General features: G+C 32.0%; 4 protein-coding genes and 1 long non-coding RNA gene across 7 annotated transcripts; 1 reads left to right on the top strand and 4 right to left on the bottom strand.

The window, feature by feature from the left end:
• Positions 1 to 230: 230 nt before the first annotated feature.
• Positions 231 to 1,640, bottom strand: LOC110271399 (uncharacterized). The gene is made up of 2 exons (XM_021122282.2): positions 722 to 1,640; positions 231 to 646 (listed from the first exon to the last, which is right to left on the bottom strand). Exons 1-2 carry the CDS (start codon positions 1,069 to 1,071, stop codon positions 619 to 621), a joined length of 378 nt encoding a protein of 125 aa, XP_020977941.1. The 5' UTR covers positions 1,072 to 1,640; the 3' UTR covers positions 231 to 618.
• Positions 1,641 to 3,880: 2,240 nt separating this feature from the next.
• On the top strand, positions 3,881 to 6,010 carry LOC148569611 (uncharacterized). Its single transcript, XR_015881426.1, has 2 exons — positions 3,881 to 4,470; positions 5,708 to 6,010. It is a non-coding gene; the product is annotated as an uncharacterized LOC148569611 (long non-coding RNA).
• LOC107635723 (peptidase M50B-like protein) lies at positions 4,700 to 8,279 on the bottom strand. 2 transcript variants are annotated; one of them, XR_002362112.2, is made up of 11 exons: positions 7,847 to 8,121; positions 7,225 to 7,320; positions 6,636 to 6,720; positions 6,198 to 6,319; positions 5,915 to 5,939; positions 5,740 to 5,823; positions 5,588 to 5,617; positions 5,372 to 5,477; positions 5,163 to 5,227; positions 4,870 to 4,964; positions 4,700 to 4,781 (listed from the first exon to the last, which is right to left on the bottom strand). XR_002362112.2 is itself a non-coding variant. In XM_016339280.3 (10 exons), exons 1-9 carry the CDS (start codon positions 7,934 to 7,936, stop codon positions 5,164 to 5,166), a joined length of 702 nt encoding a protein of 233 aa, XP_016194766.1. In that variant the 5' UTR covers positions 7,937 to 8,279; the 3' UTR covers positions 4,766 to 4,964; position 5,163. The 2 variants fall into 2 exon arrangements, 1 of the variants encoding a protein (XP_016194766.1); XM_016339280.3 differs by having other exon boundaries at positions 4,766 to 4,964; positions 7,847 to 8,279.
• A 321-nt stretch (positions 8,280 to 8,600) lies between these two features.
• LOC107635722 (RNA-binding (RRM/RBD/RNP motifs) family protein) lies at positions 8,601 to 11,362 on the bottom strand. Of its 2 annotated transcripts, none has more exons than XM_016339278.3 (8): positions 11,008 to 11,362; positions 10,797 to 10,894; positions 10,175 to 10,226; positions 9,914 to 9,984; positions 9,738 to 9,828; positions 9,573 to 9,648; positions 9,404 to 9,482; positions 8,601 to 9,295 (listed from the first exon to the last, which is right to left on the bottom strand). In XM_016339278.3, the coding sequence occupies exons 1-8, from the start codon at positions 11,153 to 11,155 to the stop codon at positions 8,861 to 8,863; spliced, it is 1,050 nt and encodes a 349-aa protein (XP_016194764.1). In that variant the 5' UTR covers positions 11,156 to 11,362; the 3' UTR covers positions 8,601 to 8,860. The 2 variants fall into 2 exon arrangements, with proteins under 2 accessions (XP_016194764.1, XP_088339310.1); XM_088483184.1 differs by having other exon boundaries at positions 11,004 to 11,340.
• A 1,200-nt stretch (positions 11,363 to 12,562) lies between these two features.
• LOC107635721 (small ribosomal subunit protein mL104 (rPPR9)-like) lies at positions 12,563 to 14,562 on the bottom strand. Its single transcript, XM_016339277.3, has one exon. It carries the CDS (start codon positions 14,468 to 14,470, stop codon positions 12,767 to 12,769), a length of 1,704 nt encoding a protein of 567 aa, XP_016194763.1. The 5' UTR covers positions 14,471 to 14,562; the 3' UTR covers positions 12,563 to 12,766.
• Positions 14,563 to 20,255: the final 5,693 nt, after the last annotated feature.

Raw genomic sequence — 20,255 nt, 5'->3', positions numbered from 1 at the left:
ATTATACTCTCTTTTTTGACGTAATCTAGCTAGCCTAAAATCAGACATTTTTTAATAGAACTCTTCGTCCAAAGGAATATTTTGAGATTTGATATCGAGATGAAAAATTTTTATACTACATCCTCAATGCAAGAATTCTAATCCTTGAGCAATAGATATTCAAACAATAATTGGTATTTGGAAATCCATTTCTATTAATAAACTTATCTAGTGAACCAGCTGACATAAATTCAAACACAAGTGCCTTTTATTTTTTTTGGTAACAAAATTCCAAAAGTAAAAGTATATTGTTACATGTGATGTTCTACTGATGCTAATAACAACTTGATTCATGAATTCTTCTTCAGTACCCTTTGATTCAACAAGACGACCATCATATAAGGTTCCTTTGTACACGGTTCCAAATCCTCCTTGCCCTAATTTATGTTGGAATGACTTAGTCAATTTTTTTAATTTTTGAATAGCTGAAGTGCTTTAGTGCCAAAAAAACTAAATTTTTTCATGAAATCCTCCTGGCCATTGTGATTGAAAAAGGTTCTTACTTTCTTGGAGTAAACTTTTCTTATTAAATTAAGAAACCTTTTTCGATTATAAATAATCACAATAATTATTACAAATCTAATACATGTCGCCATTGCTAATGCACCTGCACATATGTAGAAAAATTATACATAAACATGGTGAAATTAGGGCTAGTGCAATGAAATTCTTATGAAAATACCTGCTATCCTCCAAGGAAATGGTGATATTCAGCTTCAGTTTTGGTGGAAATATAGAAACCTCTCCAGATAGGTTGTTATAAGACAAATCCAAAGACTCAAGACGAAGCAATGTTTTCAAGCTCTTAGGTATTGAATCCCTCAAATTATTTCCACTTAAATTCAAGTTCTTCAAATCTCTTAAATTAGAAAATGAAAGAGGGATCAACCCCGTTAAACTTTGCCTTGACAAATTCACAGCAACAACAACGTTCCCTTGTTGGCAATCAGTGTTGTTCCATCTCCATGAACTGGCCAACTGAATTGGACTCCCAAATGCTTGTGTAATGTCTAGCAACACCATCTCCACCATCAGATCGTGGACACAACCTGTTGGTTGGTTGGAAAGTGAAGTTCACATTCTTTCCAAACAGCAAGTTGTTCTCCAAAGAAAGTTGGTTCAATCTGGGTAGAGCCGCGAAAGAAGATGGAACCGTACCAGTTAAGAAATCGTTCTCAAGCCTCAATTCAGTCAAATACTGGAAATTAGTTAGGTGAGGATGAGGAAGGTGACCTGTGAAATTGTTATGGAGCCTGAGAAGCCTGATTTCTGGTTGCCAAGGGCTAAAATCTCCATTCCAGTTTGTGCTAAAGAGTTGGGGATTTCTCGCAATCTGGGGAAGGAAGTGAATATATCTGGTAAGGTGGAGTACATGTTAGTGAGAATGGTGGGGAAGGTCCATGGTGCAAGGTTGAAGTTGTTGCGGAGGCTGAGGAAGTAGAGGAGTTTGAGATTGGAGGGCAGTATTCCGGTGAGTGACTGTCCACCGAGTCAGATAGCGGTGACGTTGCCGTTGCCGGTGGGAAGTGTTTTTGGACCAACCATATGCTGGTGCAAGTGATGAACAACCTTAGAAGCCATTCATTAATGGCATCAAGGAATCTAATTATATAAGTTGGTTACTTTGTTCGGGGGAAGATTTTTTAATATATAGCTTTATGAACATAGAAATTCATATATCACTATGAAGCACGGACACTTCGCTGAGTTGCGGTGTCCGCATGTCGGGCACATTTTGGACACGACACTCGTCCGACACGCGTGTCTGCTGTGTCCAAACCGTGTCTTAATAAAAAATAAAAAAATTCTTCGCCGGACACGCTTGGACACACCTAAATACCATCACGTGTCAGCGTTTCCAATCTTATTCTTAACATATATTTTTGAAATAAATTTAGATATAGTATATATTATTATTTATTAAAATAAAAAATATTTTAAATATTTGATATAATTAAAATAAGAGATTAAAAATAATTAAAAAATTAATGAATATTTTAGTATCAATAAAATATCAAAATACCATTATGATTTATTTAAAAAAATACTTCATATTTTATATGTATGCGTGTCCCCGTGTCTTATAAAATTTTAAAATTCGCGTGTCAGCGTGTCCCGTGTCGGTGTCTGTCCGATAGGTTAAGGACTAATCTGTCGCGGATCTGGGCTCCATTTAATGGTCTACCACTGGCCAATGAGTTGCTGCATGCACAAAGCGAGGTTCGAACTCCCAACACTTGCTTAAGCGGACGAGTGAGCTGACCACTCGACCATCCCAAGTTGGTTCATATATCATGAGTTGTCAAAATGGCTGAGAATATCATGCTTTGTTATTTGAGCTTGTGTATGCCTATATTATTCTCTTGAGGCCGTTTAAACTGTTGGACAATATCTCCTTTTATAATATATATATATATACACGAATAATTGATTTAATAACCTAATTTTTGAATATATGTTGTAGCATAATAAGGTCACGTAGAATTTATTCTTCATGAACTTGAATGTTCCGGTGTTTCATGATAAATATATCATACGCTGCATGAAGTATATGTATATATGAGTAGGCTATTCATCATGTGCAAGAATGTCTCTTCCATTTTACCATGGATTATATTTCTTCAACAAATTAAAGAGAATGCCACAAAGTTGCATTGACATTCTAATATACAGTGTAATTGGTATCCAATAAACAGTATCATATATATAATTCAAACATCGCTTTGAAACTGCAACATTCTCTGTATACACGGAATAAGTTATCCATGGTTAGCACCTCTACCAATAAATCAGATTCTATGAACGTGTCATTTTCTTCTATCCCATGTATTCATTTCTATGGAATCTTTCTATCAAAAACATTCATCATGTGTTTTAGATAGTAAAAGAATAATTAGCAGTATCACTTCATACAAGTAGGGGTGTCCCGGATCGGATCGGATATAGCCGAAAATTCGATCCGATCCGCACAATTTCCATCGGATCGGATCGGATATGATATCCGCACTTTTTAGTGTCGAATCCGATCCGATCCGATCCGCACATTTGCGGATTGGATCGGATCGAATATCGGATATATCTGTATAATTAAACCTTCTCTTTTTAATCATATTTCTATGTAAAAGAATTCGATAAAAATATTTCTTTCATACTTTTAAACTTATTTATTCCTAAAATATTTTTAATCAAACTCTCTCTAAATAACAAAAATAAAATAATACAATATATGAATAATAATTACTAACTAAAATATACAAACAAGTAAATATAATACCAAACATATATATATTTATTTATTTTTTAATTATTATAGTGCAGATCTGCGGATCGGATACGGGGATGTAGGGCAGATATCTGCGATCCGATCAATTTGTGGATCGGATCGTATCCGCAATTTTCGGATCGGATGCGGATATTTACCGCAGATCTGCGGATACGATCCGATCGATGGACACCCCTACATACAAGTGTTATATTGTGGAGTATAGAGGTAACCTTAACTTGTCCTTTAGTTTTTCAGCAACCAAATTCCTCGTGATATGGACAATAAACTCATATGCAGTTAACTTCATGTGAAATTGATAGTTGAGAGTCGTTAAATGATTTGACATGTTTGACTAAATTGTCATCTAAGAGTTCTTGGCTATCAACTTTATACGAAGTTAACTGTACCCGAGTTTTCACCATAATTAAAAGCAAATTCATGGAAAAACGAATAATGAAGAAAATCAATAGCATAAGGCCAAGATTCGATTATTATCTCACTTTTTTTTCCCTTTTAAAGAGCAAGGCCTACCATACCATGCCTATAAATAAGAACCTATAGCTAATTATAATTCACAAGCTAAGCAATCTTCTCACATTATAGAGAGATTGACAATGTGAAAGAACTCTTCATGTTCCCTCAAAGGCTTCCAGTATTCGGTAGTATTCTTTTATAACTACTTGAATGCTGGAGGCCTTTGAAGGAGACTTGAAGATTAACTTCTTGTTATAATAAGATCAATTTCAAAGACATTCACTTTGTTAAAGTGATGATCTTTTTTGGATTAGTGTTGTGCTTTGAGTGAGGGTTGAGGAACCCTATTAAGTAATGATGCAAATCATTCATTCACACATTATTTCTCACCACAAATAAATCAAAACCCTAAATTCAAGAACTAATATGGTATCAGAGCTTGTGCTATGCTACCATGGCTTCCTTACATTATTCACAAGCTACATAAAGCATAAGACACACTCAAATTAATCAAGTTGCGTCAACAATTGAAGGTCATGATTTGCTGAATCATATCATAAGAAAAAGAATTCAAAGAAATTTATGTCACCAAGAAGAAGACTATCCTGAATTTCGAATTGCAATTGGTTGCTACAATGCCTTTTGCAACAAGAATGGTTCGTTGCGAGTTTGCACATCAGATCTGGAGAAAGGTTAGAAACTTTATCTTGCTTCGCAAATTACGGCAAAAGGCATGCAATCGAAGGCTAAGCTTTTTTAGAAAAATGGTTCATTAGTGGTTATATTATATATTTGTTTTACTTACTAAATATTTCCAATTTTCTACACCTTTTATGGGAATGATTATATCCTTTCAATTATAAAGTAGTGTTGGAAAATCCTCTATCTCTTTCAGTTATGTTTAGTTGAAGAGCCAAATTATACGATAAAAAAAAAGTAGAATAATAATACCAAGAGCTTCTAAAGTACCAATGAAGACAACAGACAGCTTGAAATACTTCAACTGTATTTCCAACAAGTAAGTACAAATGAGAGTCAATTAATAATAGATTAATGAAAAAGATATACAAAGCTATGGTTAAAGAAGCAACCTGAAATATTCAGGCTGCAAAGAATGAATCCACATGCATGGGGAAATATCCACAGATAAATTCAGTATACCAAGCTTGGTTACATATTTCTCAACCTGCAAAAACAAAATTTCCCCATCAGTAGGATTAACAGTTTTTTATGCTTTAATTTTTTTTTTCATGTACAAATGCAACATATTCAAATTACTAAATTATTAAATTGATTACTTGAAATATACGCAAAACATAATAGTTATAACATTAATTCCATAAATGCTCCTTATGCAATAGCATATGAATAAATAAATATTTACCTCATGATAATATGACAAGTCCAAGGTACAAAGATGCACATAGAAATGCAAATGATATCATCCCCCTGAAAGTGGAATGCATTACATAAAGGAATATTGATGAATAATCAAAATGAAAAGTTTTATGAATTCAAACTCATGATACTTGAATCCCATAAAATCAGATACTAAGTCCGGATTTTATTTATTATTTATATAACAAGACTCACCAAATAACTCCCCATCCAAATCCATTACAGGGGCATGGGCAAACTTCTGCAAACTTCTCAGCATCACTCGAATGAACTCTTCGAGATATTAAATCGTCATAAATATCTAGACAAGAATTGCGCACAGTCACATTATAGCAGCCATTTCAAGATATTTGTTATCATATGAAGCAAAAATACAAGAATAGACCATATAGAAGGTGCTAGAAAGTGTACCGTAAACTGAAAACAAACTGTTCATCACACCTGAAAACAAAATCATAATTAATTGATGATATATTTCACAGGAAATGGCACAACTAACTACCAGAAACAAATTCTTTTCTTTTTTTACAGGAAATGATCCAGTAAAGAGGACAAGAGCATACCGATAAAGAGAATGACATAACGAAGGATATGAACAGTAGTTTTCTCTTGCAGTACCCAAATTACAGCAATAAAGATAATGAATCCTGATGTTCATTGATCAAGAAGAACAATGTCAGAAATTGTGTCAAGATTTTTCGAATTCTTTTATTTGGAGAATATCATGAAGGCACTCACCAATGCAGAGTCCTCGTAGTGTCCACTTTTTTGACAAAGGGTGTAGGCAGGCAAAGAAAAAAGGATAAAAGTCAGGACCTAAATTATTCAAATCAATTATGTAAAAACATTTGCATTTTTGCTTTTTTGCATTTATAACACATCTTAACTCCGCCTATGTTACACTTGCGGTACATAGCCGGTCCCAAGCCCGGATAAAGGAGGAGGGTTGTGTTAGGTCTTCGGCAACCAACATAAAAATATAGCCGAACCCCCATGACATGGCATTTATAACACATCTTACATTTTTAGCAACAAAGAGCACAATAACAAGAGCAGCAATAAAGCAACCAGCAGCAATTCTCGCAGTGAGAAGATTTGTGGAAGCAAGTATCAGAGCCATCCCCCAAAATGATGAACCAAGATCTAAATACAAAACCAATCAGAAAAATAATTAATGCATCCCAAAATTGCCTAATTACACTAATAAATATTCAGCTTAGAGATTATCTACATATTTGTACATCACATAATCACATTATTTGCTCTCACTTTTCACGTATGCAATTTTGGATCAAAGTCATAGGGCATGTGGTGCTGCCACTTTCATCAGACACAATACACAAGACTATGGTCTAGTTAATTTCAAAAGATTTACCCTGTTGCATATATCATGTATTCATGTGGAACAAAGTTAAAGATTAATGTATTAACTGAAAAAGGAGGGAGAAAAGTGCATTACATCCAGCAGGCAAGATGATCCAGTATGCGCCACCTCTAGTCTGTGTTACTCCACCCTCATTTGCATGAACCTGGATTCCCTCAACCTGTTGGCATCAAACTAATGATAGGTTAGTGTGCAGAAGAGAAAGTAAAACAATCTTAGCAGCATTAACTTTTGCCACATAGTACAGTTATTTTCATTTTATTACCCTTTTCCCCTTCATAGTTCATACACATAAGGTTCATTATGATGTTTCTTTAAGAAAATTAGAAGCACGCCCTTCTGTGTTTCTGTCCCTAGAGAACTAAAATTTACTTAAACCAGATCATGCCCTACTAATATCTTTAAAAAAGGGTATTCTCTGTTTAAAATGCAACAAAATTAAATACATCATTACATGAACTTCTAAAGTTAAATATCTCCACTCAAATTAACTGGAACCATCATTGATTCAAGACATTCCTTGATTTCTTGCATTATAAAATAAAAGCCATAACATCATTGTGTGTGTGTGTGTGTGTGTGTGTTCCTTCCTATGTTGAGACAGAGACCAGAGTTGGCAACTTGTACAACAAAATGCAGTAAGCTTCGGTATTGTTAGTTATACCTTGCCACAAGTGAGAATGCAAGCAATTGCATGACTTGCTTCGTGCAAAAACACAGTGATGAGCTTGAAAGGTGTAAGTAGAAAGGTCCTCCATAGCTAAAACCACCACATCAAAGTATTAGCATAAGAAGATCAATTATACAGCTACAAACAAAAATATTGCAATAGATATGGCAATAACTATGGTTATTAGTTCCACATATATGGAAAAGAAAAAATAAACATAATATAACATTCAAGTGTATACTATATGAGACTAACCAAACTAAGGACCTCTTTTATAAATGTTCCATTTTCAAATGTCAAATCAACTCATAGTAGAGCTACCCAAATTTGACCCAGTCTAAACAGATTTGAGAAACAAGAAATTTGAAAATGATAAACGATTCCCAATACTCTTCCTCTTGGGATGCATGATTCTCTCAACTAAAAGCTTGAAAATTTTGACATGGCAAATAAAAAAGGAGTGATTTTTAATCATAAAGTACTGATAATTTAAACTAAAGTCTCTGACTTTGAGCTGAAAAGCAAGTGATCGCGCAAATTGCTAAAGTGGGGTGTGTTATCCCTTTCTGCAAAGAAGAAAGATAAGTGGTTCAAGAGAGAGAGAGAAGGTACGAACCACGAAGATAACAACGGTGAAGGCAGCAACACAAGCAATGAAGATCTTCTGATCTTTGTCACAACAGTTCTTGAGTTCCCAGTTGGGCATTGTGGATGCTCTTTCTCAGTTCAAATGAAGGAAAGGATCCAACTTTGTTGTGTCTGATTGAAGAAGAAGGAACAGCGTTTGGTGGGTGCGAAAGTTGAGGCAAAGTACAGAAAGGAAGGAAGAAAAAAAGTAGCAATCAAATCGGAATTGTTTTTGAAAAAGTAATGATAATTAAAAAGAAAACTAAAGGATTCATTGGCCTAAACGACTGCTACAACGGGAAGGTTTGCGTTGCCTGCCCCAACTCGTGAAAAGTCAACCACGTTAATGAAACAAACCCTTTTTTTCAATGACAATTCTGAGGTGGTCTCTTCCAACTATTATCGTTCGTTTGTCATTGTATGATTTTGGTATTTACAATGACTTGTTTGATCTTTTCAAGATTACTTACTAAGCAGTAATTTATTACTTTTGCAGTTGTTTTGGTTTTTATTTTCTTTTGATTTTGAAGGGTATTACTAGTATTATCTTACTTTTTAAATAAATTTGTATTTTGTTTACCAAACAGTACTTTTGATCCTTTGAACTTTTCGTTTAATTTTTCTCGAACAAATATCCTGTGTAATTATGTAAAGACCTAGTCACCTTTCGATATCTTTGTCTGTGTGACACTATCTTAATAAAGTGACTTGATCCAAACTTCCTTCAGCTTCAGCACTGATTCTACTCAAACTATTGACTTTATCATAATCACTTTTTGAGGCTGGTACCTTAAAAATGTTGTATGACTTGAATTAACATACATTGGTGAAAAATGAGTTGGCTCTATCAGTAAGGATTGGGACATGACCCTTCTTAATAAGAAATCAGTAACTACAGAGTGCTAACCACTGAGAGTTCCTATATCTTCCATGTTACCATGTACACAGTATATACATACAAATCCGAAAGGGCTTGATTGACATCGACGGATCGTCGTACGCCTTAGTCTTCATTCGGTGAACGCCGGCTATATTTTTCCCTCCTATGAGAGTGTTCAGCTCTTTCTTTCCGTTTACGAGAATGCTTCTCGGATTCAGAACTCCTGTACCGATGTTCTTTCTCAGACGACCTCCTATGATGGTAATGGCTACCCTTCTCTTCTTTTCTCTCTGAAGAGCCCCTTCTGCGTGAGTGATCTTCTTGGTGACTCGAACTCCTCCTATAATGTCCTTCCTCATCTTCTCGATAACTCGAACTCCTTCTAGAATGCCTTTCCTCATCTTCTCGGTGACTCGAACTCCTTCTATAATGCTCTTCCTCAGTGTCTGCCGAACTTTTGAGAGCATCTTCAGTCCTGTTCTTGTCCTTGGAACTCCTTCTATGAGAGCCTTCTTCCCTGTCCGAAAGGTCCCTTTCTCTTCTAGGAGGGGATGGGACCTGTATATACACATTAGCAAATGAAAGTAAGTACAGATATATTCTTACAAAATGAGAATATAAGAAACCATCTCAAGGGAATATATGCTGTAAAGTTAATAACAACACCTGAAAGCGTGACATGTATCTACCCTCAGGTGGTGGTGGGATGCCAAGCTTCTTCAATTCCTCGTATGGGATCGGCTTCCTGGTTAAAAGCAGATCATGGTTTGAGAACTAGTTTCTAAGATATTTCCAAAGAAAATAGCAGATATAATTGAGAGGACTGAATATATACAAGGGTGCACGAAATGGTTTCTCTCTTCCTCCAAAACGAAGTTGTCCTGATTCCTTCTTGCTGCTAAGGCCACCACCTGTGAGAGAAAACAGAGATATGAGATGGCTCTGGCTCAGTGAGCAGATACTACAAATACAATTTAAGGAATGAGACACTTTAACTGACCTAATCTTCTAGGAATCCATCCTGGCATCAATTGTTGCCTGTTATAATCAACTATGATTTCACAATCATCGATATAGGAATGATGAGCATCCTGCAAATGAGAAAAACATATATCAGCACAATTAACATTTCAAACAATTAAAAAACATGAGCAATTTTTTAACACGTTACAGCACCATATATGCACGTCGCATCTCTCTTTCAGTTTCGAATTCAACAAAAGCATAACCACGAGAAGCTCCTGTTACTGCAACCAAAATCAAAGTAAATCCAAATTATAAACTTGAACCCCACAGCTTGACAGATATATGGTTAAAAGAGTAATTATCAATATATGGCATTCAGTCATGAACCATAAAAACTTGGCTGTTAAAAGATGCATGATGAAATCACAATGGTAGAGGGATTGAATATTAGGATAGACTAAAGAACTATACCAATGTCCCTGACCAAGCGTAAGTTCTTCACCCGACCATACTTACTCATAACCTGAAAGACCAAAACCACATAATACATCAGACAAAAGTTCTACAAAATGAGGCAGCAAAAGAAGTGGCAATATGATCTAAATGTGCATTAGGATTATAGTCTTTTCCCTCTCTCTTTCATTTGTCCATCAATTCTGAGTTCTTAAATCGAACAAACTTTAGTCTTTAAAACTGAATTGCATCAATCTAATCTATGAAGAAATTTATATCTTCAAACAACAAGTAGTAAAAATGAGTTACTTTCATACTTTCACCAATGGATTCTTTGCTCAGAAGCACAATCAAAAATCAGAATTGAATACGTCCTTCTAATCCAATATCTTACTTCCTACTTCTCTATTCTCAAGGCAAAAACCAAATCAACATTACCTAAGTTAAAATTTAAAACATAGTTAAGACAATTCTAAAATATTCTTATGTGTAGTTTCCAGTTTCCACAAGATCAAAGTAACATCTACGCCTATTTCGTAGGCCTTGCTAACTACTAACAAAATCTAACATGGAAGATGAAAACATCATTTTGTACCCAATAAAAAAATAACAATTTAGAAAAGAGGTGAGAAAGGTGAACCTTGCGGAGAGTATCTTCAGAGGTGAGACGAGAGAGACGACCCACGAAAAGAGTGCAATAAGGGTCTCCAATAATCTTAGGATCACCGAAAGGGTCATCTGCAAAATCCAATTTTTCAACATAAAAATGAACAAAATCAAATTTTTATTCTAATTTCATCGCGGGGGAAAAAAAACAAAAAGGAGAAAAAGAAAAGAATGGAGATACAAACAGAGGCCGATAGAGGAACAGAGGTGAGCGCGATAAATGGCATTGTCGTGAGGAAGAACGTCGGTGCCGTCGATGCTGCCAGCTTGAATGGGATGATAGGAATCAGCGTAGAAAACTGAGTTCAAGTTTCTCGCTCTCATTTTCTCCATATTCTTCAAAATTGGAGATTAGAGATTGAAGAAGAAGAAGAAGAAGAAGTGGAACCTAATCTACCCTAAAACTGAAGTAGAACTCTGGAAGAGTTCAGAGAATCAGAAGTGAATGAGTGAACAACCGCCAAAATGGTGTAGCTGGATCTTTCTCTATTTCTCTCTCGTTTGCCACTTCTAACTTCTAATTTGTTTTATTATTGCCTTAAGCCCTTAATTTATATATTTTCCTTTTCTTAAAAGAATTGCTAAATGCGTGTAAAATACGAATTTTTTATTTTTAATATTGGAATGGTAGTAGTATTTTTCTTAAATGTGGATTGTTGGGGTGTTATACTTAAATGTGGGATCATTTAACTAGAGAAGCAGAAATCGGACCGACCGATTTGTGAGAAGTACACAAATCAATTCCAGGGATTTTTGAGAGGTACACAAATCGGTCCCAGGAATTTGTGTACTTCCACAGTTTTGAAAAACACCAAAAATTACCATGTTAAAGTATATCACCACTTTTACTTCCATAACAAAAAAAATTAGCCGTAAATTACATATATTTATTATGTATATTTTATATTTTTTAATTTAATTAACTAATTTAGTAATTAATATTTTGCATAAATATATTTGAACTTTTTTTATAAATAATTTATCACTCCTCCCACTAAAATTTTACTCAAATTCTTTTTCGAGAAAGACCTGTATCACAGGATGGTGTGAGAAGAGAAGTGTTTTACGTTGCTATGGGTTATACAAATCAATGTCTCCGATTTCTTTGTATTATTTTGTTTTTTTAAACAAACAATCACAATCCGATTTGTGGTTTAAAAAATAAAAAATTTTTTAATGTTGAAATCGGACCCTTCGATTTTTATTTTCAAAACTAAAAAAAAAAATTAAAAATACAAATCGGACCCTCTCATTTGATCATCACCTTTTCTATACAAAGAACTCGCATGGTCCGAACTCTTCACACTAAAAACTGAGCAAAAGCTGTCCCCACCAAAAACCCAATAATCATGCACAACACAAATGAAGTTTCTATAACAAAAAAAAAATGAGCCAAAAAGGTAATAAAAATATTTTATTATTTTTCAAAGTTTTAATTTAGCCATGATAAAGAACCAAATACAACAAAATTTGGCATTTGAAGTTAATAGGTGGTGTAATGGCCAGAGAATGTAGCATTGGAGAAGTTAGACTTTGGAGAAGTTAGACTACTTAAAAAGTTTGTCAAAAATATTAAGAAAACAGTAATGCTATAGAGATAATAATATAAAATTATTTTATTTAACTTAATATATATAATTTTATGTATATAACATCTAAAATTACATACTTATTACATTTAATATTATGCATTTATTTCAGACGTAATTAAGGAAAGTAAGATAATACAACTTTGGGTTAATTTGAATTGGTTTTTATTGTCTACCAATCATTTTTGAAACATCAACTTCATATCTGAATCATCAAAACTGATCCAAGTTCCAACAACTAAGCATTTATTAGCAGTTCAGTGAACATCACAGGGTAAGTGAAATTTTGAAGAGAAATATAGGTTTCAAAAATTGTTCCAACAACAAAGGACTGTACATTTTGTTCAATCAAAAACTAATCAGGCTCTATTGTCTCCAGTAATTGCCGCACTACATTTAACTTTCCACACTTCTGAAACACATCCTTAAATGTATCTCTGGCAGATGGTGATAAACAAATACCCTGTTCAAGCATTGATTTTGCTTTCTCATAAGCTGCATCAAGTTGACCAATCTTACACAGCTTCTGCAGCTTTTTGTTCTCTAATTTTCTTTCCAATTTACAACACAGATCCAACTGATCATGTTCTCTCAAAAGACTGTCTACTAAATTGTAAGTGTGAAAATGTGGAATCCATCCAAATCCCAGCATTTCGGTTAACAAGTCATAAGCAACTTTCCAGTTCTTCCTCTCACCATTAGCATGGATTAAAGCTGCATAGGTCGAATTATCAGGAAGGCATCTTTTCTTGTTCATGATTTCATAGACCCTTGTAGCATCATTCAAATTACCCAACTTACACAGCATGGATATGATAGAATTGTAAACAACCAATTTCGGCTTTAAACCATGTTGCAGCATTCTCCCAAACAATTTACTAGCTTCCTCCACTCGGCGTTGTTCGCACAACGCCCTTATGACAATCGAGTATCCCTCTCCCACGCAAGTTAACTTCTTTTCCTCAGCAATCATCAAAATTTCAACAGCTTCTTCTGTCTTACCTAAGCGACAAAGCTCGGAGATAAACTTAACTACAACAAAAGAACTAGGCCACAAGCCAGATCTATGAACTGCCCTAAATACAGCAATTGCAGGCTGAATTGAACCACTATTAGTATTACTACTACATCCAACATTAGGAACCAATATAGTATAAGGTCTACGAGTATTTTTCACCCTAAGCTTCTCAACAGAACCTTCTTTAGCACTCATTGAGCACAATTCACCAATGAGTATGTTCACTGCAGATCGAGATGGAATCACACCAATCTCGTCCATTCGGCCGAAAATTTCAAGAGCAGCCTCTAATCTACCAACTTTACACAAACCAACAAGCATGTTACTACAGGAATAGGTGTCAGGAGATTCAATCCTGCGAAAAATCGAAAGCGCAAGGTCAACCATCTCCTCAGATGATTGCCTCTTGCACAGCACATAAAGCATGTTATTGTAGACAAGATTATCAGGCTTACACCTAAAAACAGTTCCCATTTCATCAAACAGTGACAATGCTTCCCTAATCCTTCCATTCCTACCTAAAAACCTGATGCAAATAGACAAAGCCTTGCAAGAAACACTACCTTGATTATGCAGTGAGACAGTCATCAACAAACACTTCATGTCATCAAAGAGCTTTCTCCTACACAAAAAATCAAGCATGTACTCGACAACAAAGTGATCAAGCTGAAACCCCATGTGGGTCCCAGCCCAAGAGAAGAAATTCAAGGTCTTGGCCCTACCCAGTTGCTTGTAACTCATCAACACCCTAAGGACAATCTTGGAATTCAAAACTCCCTTGTAGGGACCCAAAACATTATCAATGTTATCACTGTTGGAAGAGACACGGTGGCAGAGCAAAGAACAAATGGAAACAGCAAGAGAAGAAGAAGAAGAAGATGTGGTTGGTGGTGTTTTGCGTGTGGGAACAATGGAATTAGTAGATAGAATGGATTGTGGAGGAGAAGAATGAACTGAAACAGTTGCAGAGAGATTATTGAAAAGGTGACATGTAATGGAAAAACAAGCACCTCCATTTCTGTTCCTAAGAACACACAACATAATTTCTAGTATTCTACGAAGACATCACAGCTTCATTACCTCGTACTTCATTCTCTCTGTCTCTGAGGAATTGAATTTGAGGTATCATTGATTCTTTTCGCTTCTTGTGCTTGTTCTTCATTCCTCAATGCCGAACAATAGACCAAACCGATAATTGGGCTTTATTGTTGGGCCCATTTCTAAAAAGTATTAGTTTTTGCTTCTTGGGCTATAGGCCCATATATCCATATTAAAAAAAATTCTTTTCTTAAACATCCAAAAAACAAAAAGAGAAAAAGACGTAATGAATTTATGATTACTCTACAGACCCAAAAAAAAAAAAAATTATGATTACTTTTGTTTAAATTTCAAAGATTATTTTTGTTTTTAACTTTTAATCGTCTATGGTAACAAGTTTGATTTCTTTATTTGGTTGCTTAGCATCAAGAACAATGGTTAATTTCCTTTCAGGAATTTAAGATCATTAAAATAGCTATGCACTATATATATATGGCAAGAATCAAATTCTAAACCAACAGTTTTATTATATTGGAATACAATTGTATTAATATACACCAAATCAATTATCAATATGAAATGTATGTTAAAAATGAGTTAAACTATACACATATTTATACATAATATAATAATTAATTTAGTAGTTGATTTGGTGTATAAGTAATATTTTTTATTGGAATGTATGTATTATTTCATTTACTTGAATTTTTATAGTCTGTTTGGAATGCATTTGATTTGAAATCATAGATGAATTGAATTCTATTCCTTATTTTGGAATAGAAAAAAAACATGAAGTTGAATTCCGGTGAGAATTCCAATTCTCATTTTACTCCCATTTACAAATCAGACCTACTTTGGTCTGATTTCAAAATCAATTCTCACCTAAATCTCACTTAAACTGTGTAATATCAAAAATACTCCTGTCCAAATTATAATATTTCATAATCCCTTCACTTTCTTAATATTTATTGAGGGGTAAAAATGTCTTAGAAAAATAATGTAATTCATCAACAAGTTATTTTAAATAATGAAATTCAATTCTATCTCATTAAATGAGTTAGTTATTCCAAACTATCGAATTGAATTCCATTTCTTTAAAAATTTATTTTTTAATGGAATTGAATTCTAATTTCATCAGGTGTCCAAACAGGCTAACAAGTATGTAAAGCTTGTTATTTTCCTTAATTATGTGCATGTAAATGTCATAAAAATTAAAGACCTTTATATGAATTATAGCAAATAAAGCTTGTTTGTTTATTACTTGATTGGATTGCCTCTCATATCATAGGGAATTATATTAGGGCTTACGTAACTGAAACATTCTAGCAGACACCAATTGTTGTTATATGCCCCATTTGGTGCATGCTTGAAGGACATTAACTATTTTCCAAAAATTTTTAATTCAATAAGATTGGAGCTTATTGCCAATTTAGGGACCCCAAATTTATATGAATCCAATTGTGCTCTTCCTCCTATGAGCTATGCCAAGACAATCAAAGCTTTCAGATTGTGACAACTTGATTAGATGAAAGATGTAATGTTCTCAATTTTGTCTCACAATCACAAAAGATATTAATAAATAAATAATAAACATTTTGTTTTGCACTTTATTTGCATTCGGAATGATTAACATCTACCATTTAATGAGGTTTATTATCATGGAATTGGTGGTTGTTTTGCATATACTTTAGATTTCACTTTGGAGTAACACGTTTTTTTTTTTAACTAAATATAAGAGACTCGAATTCGCAACCTCTTAATTGAGTATGTGGAGACTATGTCATTTCAGTTATAATTCATTAGCAAATGGGTTATTATTATTAGTGAGAATATATAGTACAATAATATATAATTGATTGATATTCTGTAATGATTTTTTACTAATATTGGTCCATCTAAATTATTGGCACTACTATTATTGAATTTATATAATATATTGATGGTAATAAAATTTCAAATATTGTGTGAGTTTTTTTTTTTTTTTTTTTCTTTACTGAGCTTAGACTATTCCAAGGGACTTTTTTTTTTAATCACACATGCCAAGTGGCCAGAGATGAAAATGAAAATTATTTAAATTTCAAAAGGTGGGGCAAATTAAAGAAGGTGCCATTTATGTATGATGGTCCCTTCTTTTGAGTCATTGACATTGAAGTGTAAGAGAGGAAGCAACAATAATTAATTAATTAATTACTTGATTTTAACATAAGATGTGATTAGCAATGTCATGTCTTGTGTATAAATCATATGCCCGCTCAATTAAATATTTTAGAAATTTAGATTTTGTAAGATGAAAAAGCTAATAAAATGATTAAATAAAAGATTAATCACTATTAAAATTATAACTTTTAAAAATAATATATATGTCCTACTATTTTAATTATTTAAGAGTGATTAATTTTTTATTTTATTATTTTATTAATTATTTTAGAAGATATTGATCATATGAAATAATATAGAAATAATACACATGACATTTTTGTTATAATATCATTTTTCTAAAAAATTTAAGTTGATAGAAAAAGATACATAAAATGTTATATTCTCTAACACGTCTTTTTAAATAAGAGTTTTTTCTAAAAAAAATTTATAATTTTTTTTATTTGTTTTACACTATTTTTTTAGAATTTATCAATAATCAAACTCTAAATTTTTGAACATATATCATAATATTATTTTTTAAAAAAATTTAAACTAATAGAAGAAATATTCTTTAACAATTTCAACTATATATGTTCTTAGAGTAAAATTACATAATTAAACAAAGTTTGATAAAAAATAATAATAATAATAATAACTTACTGCAAAACGCGTCAAAATGGATTCAAGTGAATGATAGATTGTTAAGCAATTATTAACAAATAAATGATGATATTAACCCGAGAATCATTGTTTGAGTAACATACAGAACTATATAACATTATTACATTAATAATAATCATCATCACAACCAATAGGTACGCATTTGTATCCATTGATTTGGAAGATTCTAATAATGGCATCTTAGTTTCTATTTTGGCACATAACATCAATAATGTACATATTATGATTGATATATGTACTAATAATTATTAATTCTTTTATTATAGATTTATAGTAGGCTTGTAGTCTATATTTAATTATTTTATTTACTAATTGCAAATTTGCAATGCTGTGCTGTACAGTGTGCACACATGACACAACCAATTGAAAAGAAAACGCCAACAATAGATCCCTGTAATATAGAACTTGTCTCCAGTTTCAAACATGCATGCTCATAGACAATAATATAATTCAGGTTATTATGTTACAACATTTTTAGTTTAGTTACCCCCATGCACTTCTATTTTATATAATATATATGTAACAATAGCGGTGTTATCGGTTCGGTTTGGTTCAGTTTTGGATCAAAAATTAACCGAATCGATATGTTCGGTTTTTACAGACACACAATTGTTTGGTTTGTTGTTTTTATAACAATCGAACCGAATCGAACCGAACCAATAACGGTTTGGTTTGGTTAGTTTTTTCGATTTTTAATTCCTAATGAAAAGAATATGAATCACAATAATTAGAGGTTTAAAATAGTCAATAAATTGAAATAATAAGAGTAAAACATTGAAATGGTTAGGGGTTAAGGATTTTTGTTGTTAAGTTAAAGATTAAAATGGTTAAAACATTGAAATGTATGCATATATTCGGTTCGGTTTGGTTTTTATCAAACCAACCGAAAACCGAACCAAATCGATCGGTTTTGTCAGAAAAAATTAAAAAAAATCGATTTTTTCGGTTTTTAAGTCGGTCGTTGTAATTTTCAGTTTGATTTTGCGGTAATTTTTGGTTCGATTCGGTAACTTACACCCTATGTAACAACAAGCTATCATATACATTAATACATATATACTTTGGAAATAAATATAACAAAATATTATTATAAAAATTTGTATAAAGTTTATGGGGGTGCAATCATGAAACTATTTTATACAAATCGACTATTAAAATCAGTCACCATATATTTATATATAAATATATATATAATTTAATTTATTTTTAATGTATATTTTATATTTTATTGTGTATTCTATTCTAATAGCTAATTTTTATGTACTTAGTATGATTATATTTTAAAAGATGGTATATAAATAATTATCTCTTTGACCTATTTTTATAAGAGTTTTTTCGGATTTAAAATATAATTATGTATAGTTATTTTTTAGGATAATAAGAATAAATTTTAATTTTTGTATTATTATCAAATCTCTTATTCATGTATAGTTATTTTTTAGGATAATAAGAATAAAATTTTAAATTTTTTTTATTATCAAATCTCTTATTCAGTATTTTGTAATCACTTATCCAAAAACTACTAAAATTTTTTTAGTGAGAATGTGAAGAGAATAGCTTTTATTATATCTGAACATACAAACATACAAAGGACACCCTTAACATTTATCTATTTTTTTCAGTAAATATAAAACATTAAAATCCTGTCGATACGGAAATTTCTTTTAGATTCCTCTTTCAAAACTTGGATTAGTGGATATATATGACAATATATATAGAAAGAGACAATGGGAAAATGCCACAGTAAGAAAACTAGGAGGGAACTAATCTAAGTCATGAGTAGCAGTGCTATCTATAATGCACGAATATTGATACGAACATCAGATACAATAAGATATAAAATATGTAGATATAATAATTTTAAAATTTTATAAAATTTAGAGATACACACATATATATAATTTTAAAATATAAATTAATTTTTAATTATTTTTAATATTTTTTAATTATATAAAATATTTAAAATATTTATTATTTTAATAAATAATATATATTATTTAGACACCCAAAATAATATATATTATTTTTAAATTTATTTTAAAAATATATATTAAGAATAAAATTAAACACGCTGATATATAATGATATTTAATTAAGTATGTTTAATTGTGCCTGATAAAATTTTTTTATTAAGACACAATAAAAATAGATATCCGACAAATATCAATAAATATTATATTTAAAATCTGTCCAACACATAAATACGATAAATCCGCAAAATGCCCGTACTTTTATAGAGCATTGAATTTAAGATTTTAAAGAACTGCAGTGTTTGAAATAAGTATCAATGATTTACTTTAGATAAATCAAAATTTCATTAAATGTGATTTTTTTTAATCTATTTAAAATTAAGACTAGAATACATTTAAAAAACGACACCCTAATGTTGAACTACCTATATATAATGCCTATTGGGATCACAAGTAGTAATAGGTTTGATTTTGATGGATATGATTGTGAGTGTATGAGTGAGTGGTGGTGGAGAAGGTACCATTATGAGTGAAAAAAAAAAAACCACTTAGATTGGACACATACAACGTAGTAGACACCAAGAAACAGACACTGCAGGCTCTGGACACAATGGACCCATTCACCAACACAGTAAAGATAACAAGGATCTTTTATGTGGACACACCCTTATCATGCATCAACCAATTAGGTAAATTAATCACCCTTAGCTTCCATATATAGAATTATTCCAATCTTTCACGTTTAAACTTTAAACACACATAAAATGTTAGTGATACTTTTGTGTAGAGGAATATAACACAAATAAATTTTAATTTTAATTAAAATGTTAGTATTATTCTTCCTATACAAAAATCTCTTTACTTCCACCACTTAGGCACAAAATGAAGTATATCATGACATTTTTTTTTTTTGAGTAAAGTATATTTTTCATTTTTAAATTTTGTTAAAAAAATTTTAAATATTTTTAAATTTTATTTTATTTTAATTTTATCTTAAA

This window comes from Arachis ipaensis, chromosome B4 (assembly GCF_059453495.1).
Source record: "Arachis ipaensis isolate K30076 ecotype BB chromosome B4, ASM5945349v1, whole genome shotgun sequence".
Classification (NCBI taxonomy): Eukaryota; Viridiplantae; Streptophyta; class Magnoliopsida; order Fabales; family Fabaceae; genus Arachis; species Arachis ipaensis.
This window is presented reverse-complemented; position numbering and strand designations above follow the sequence as displayed.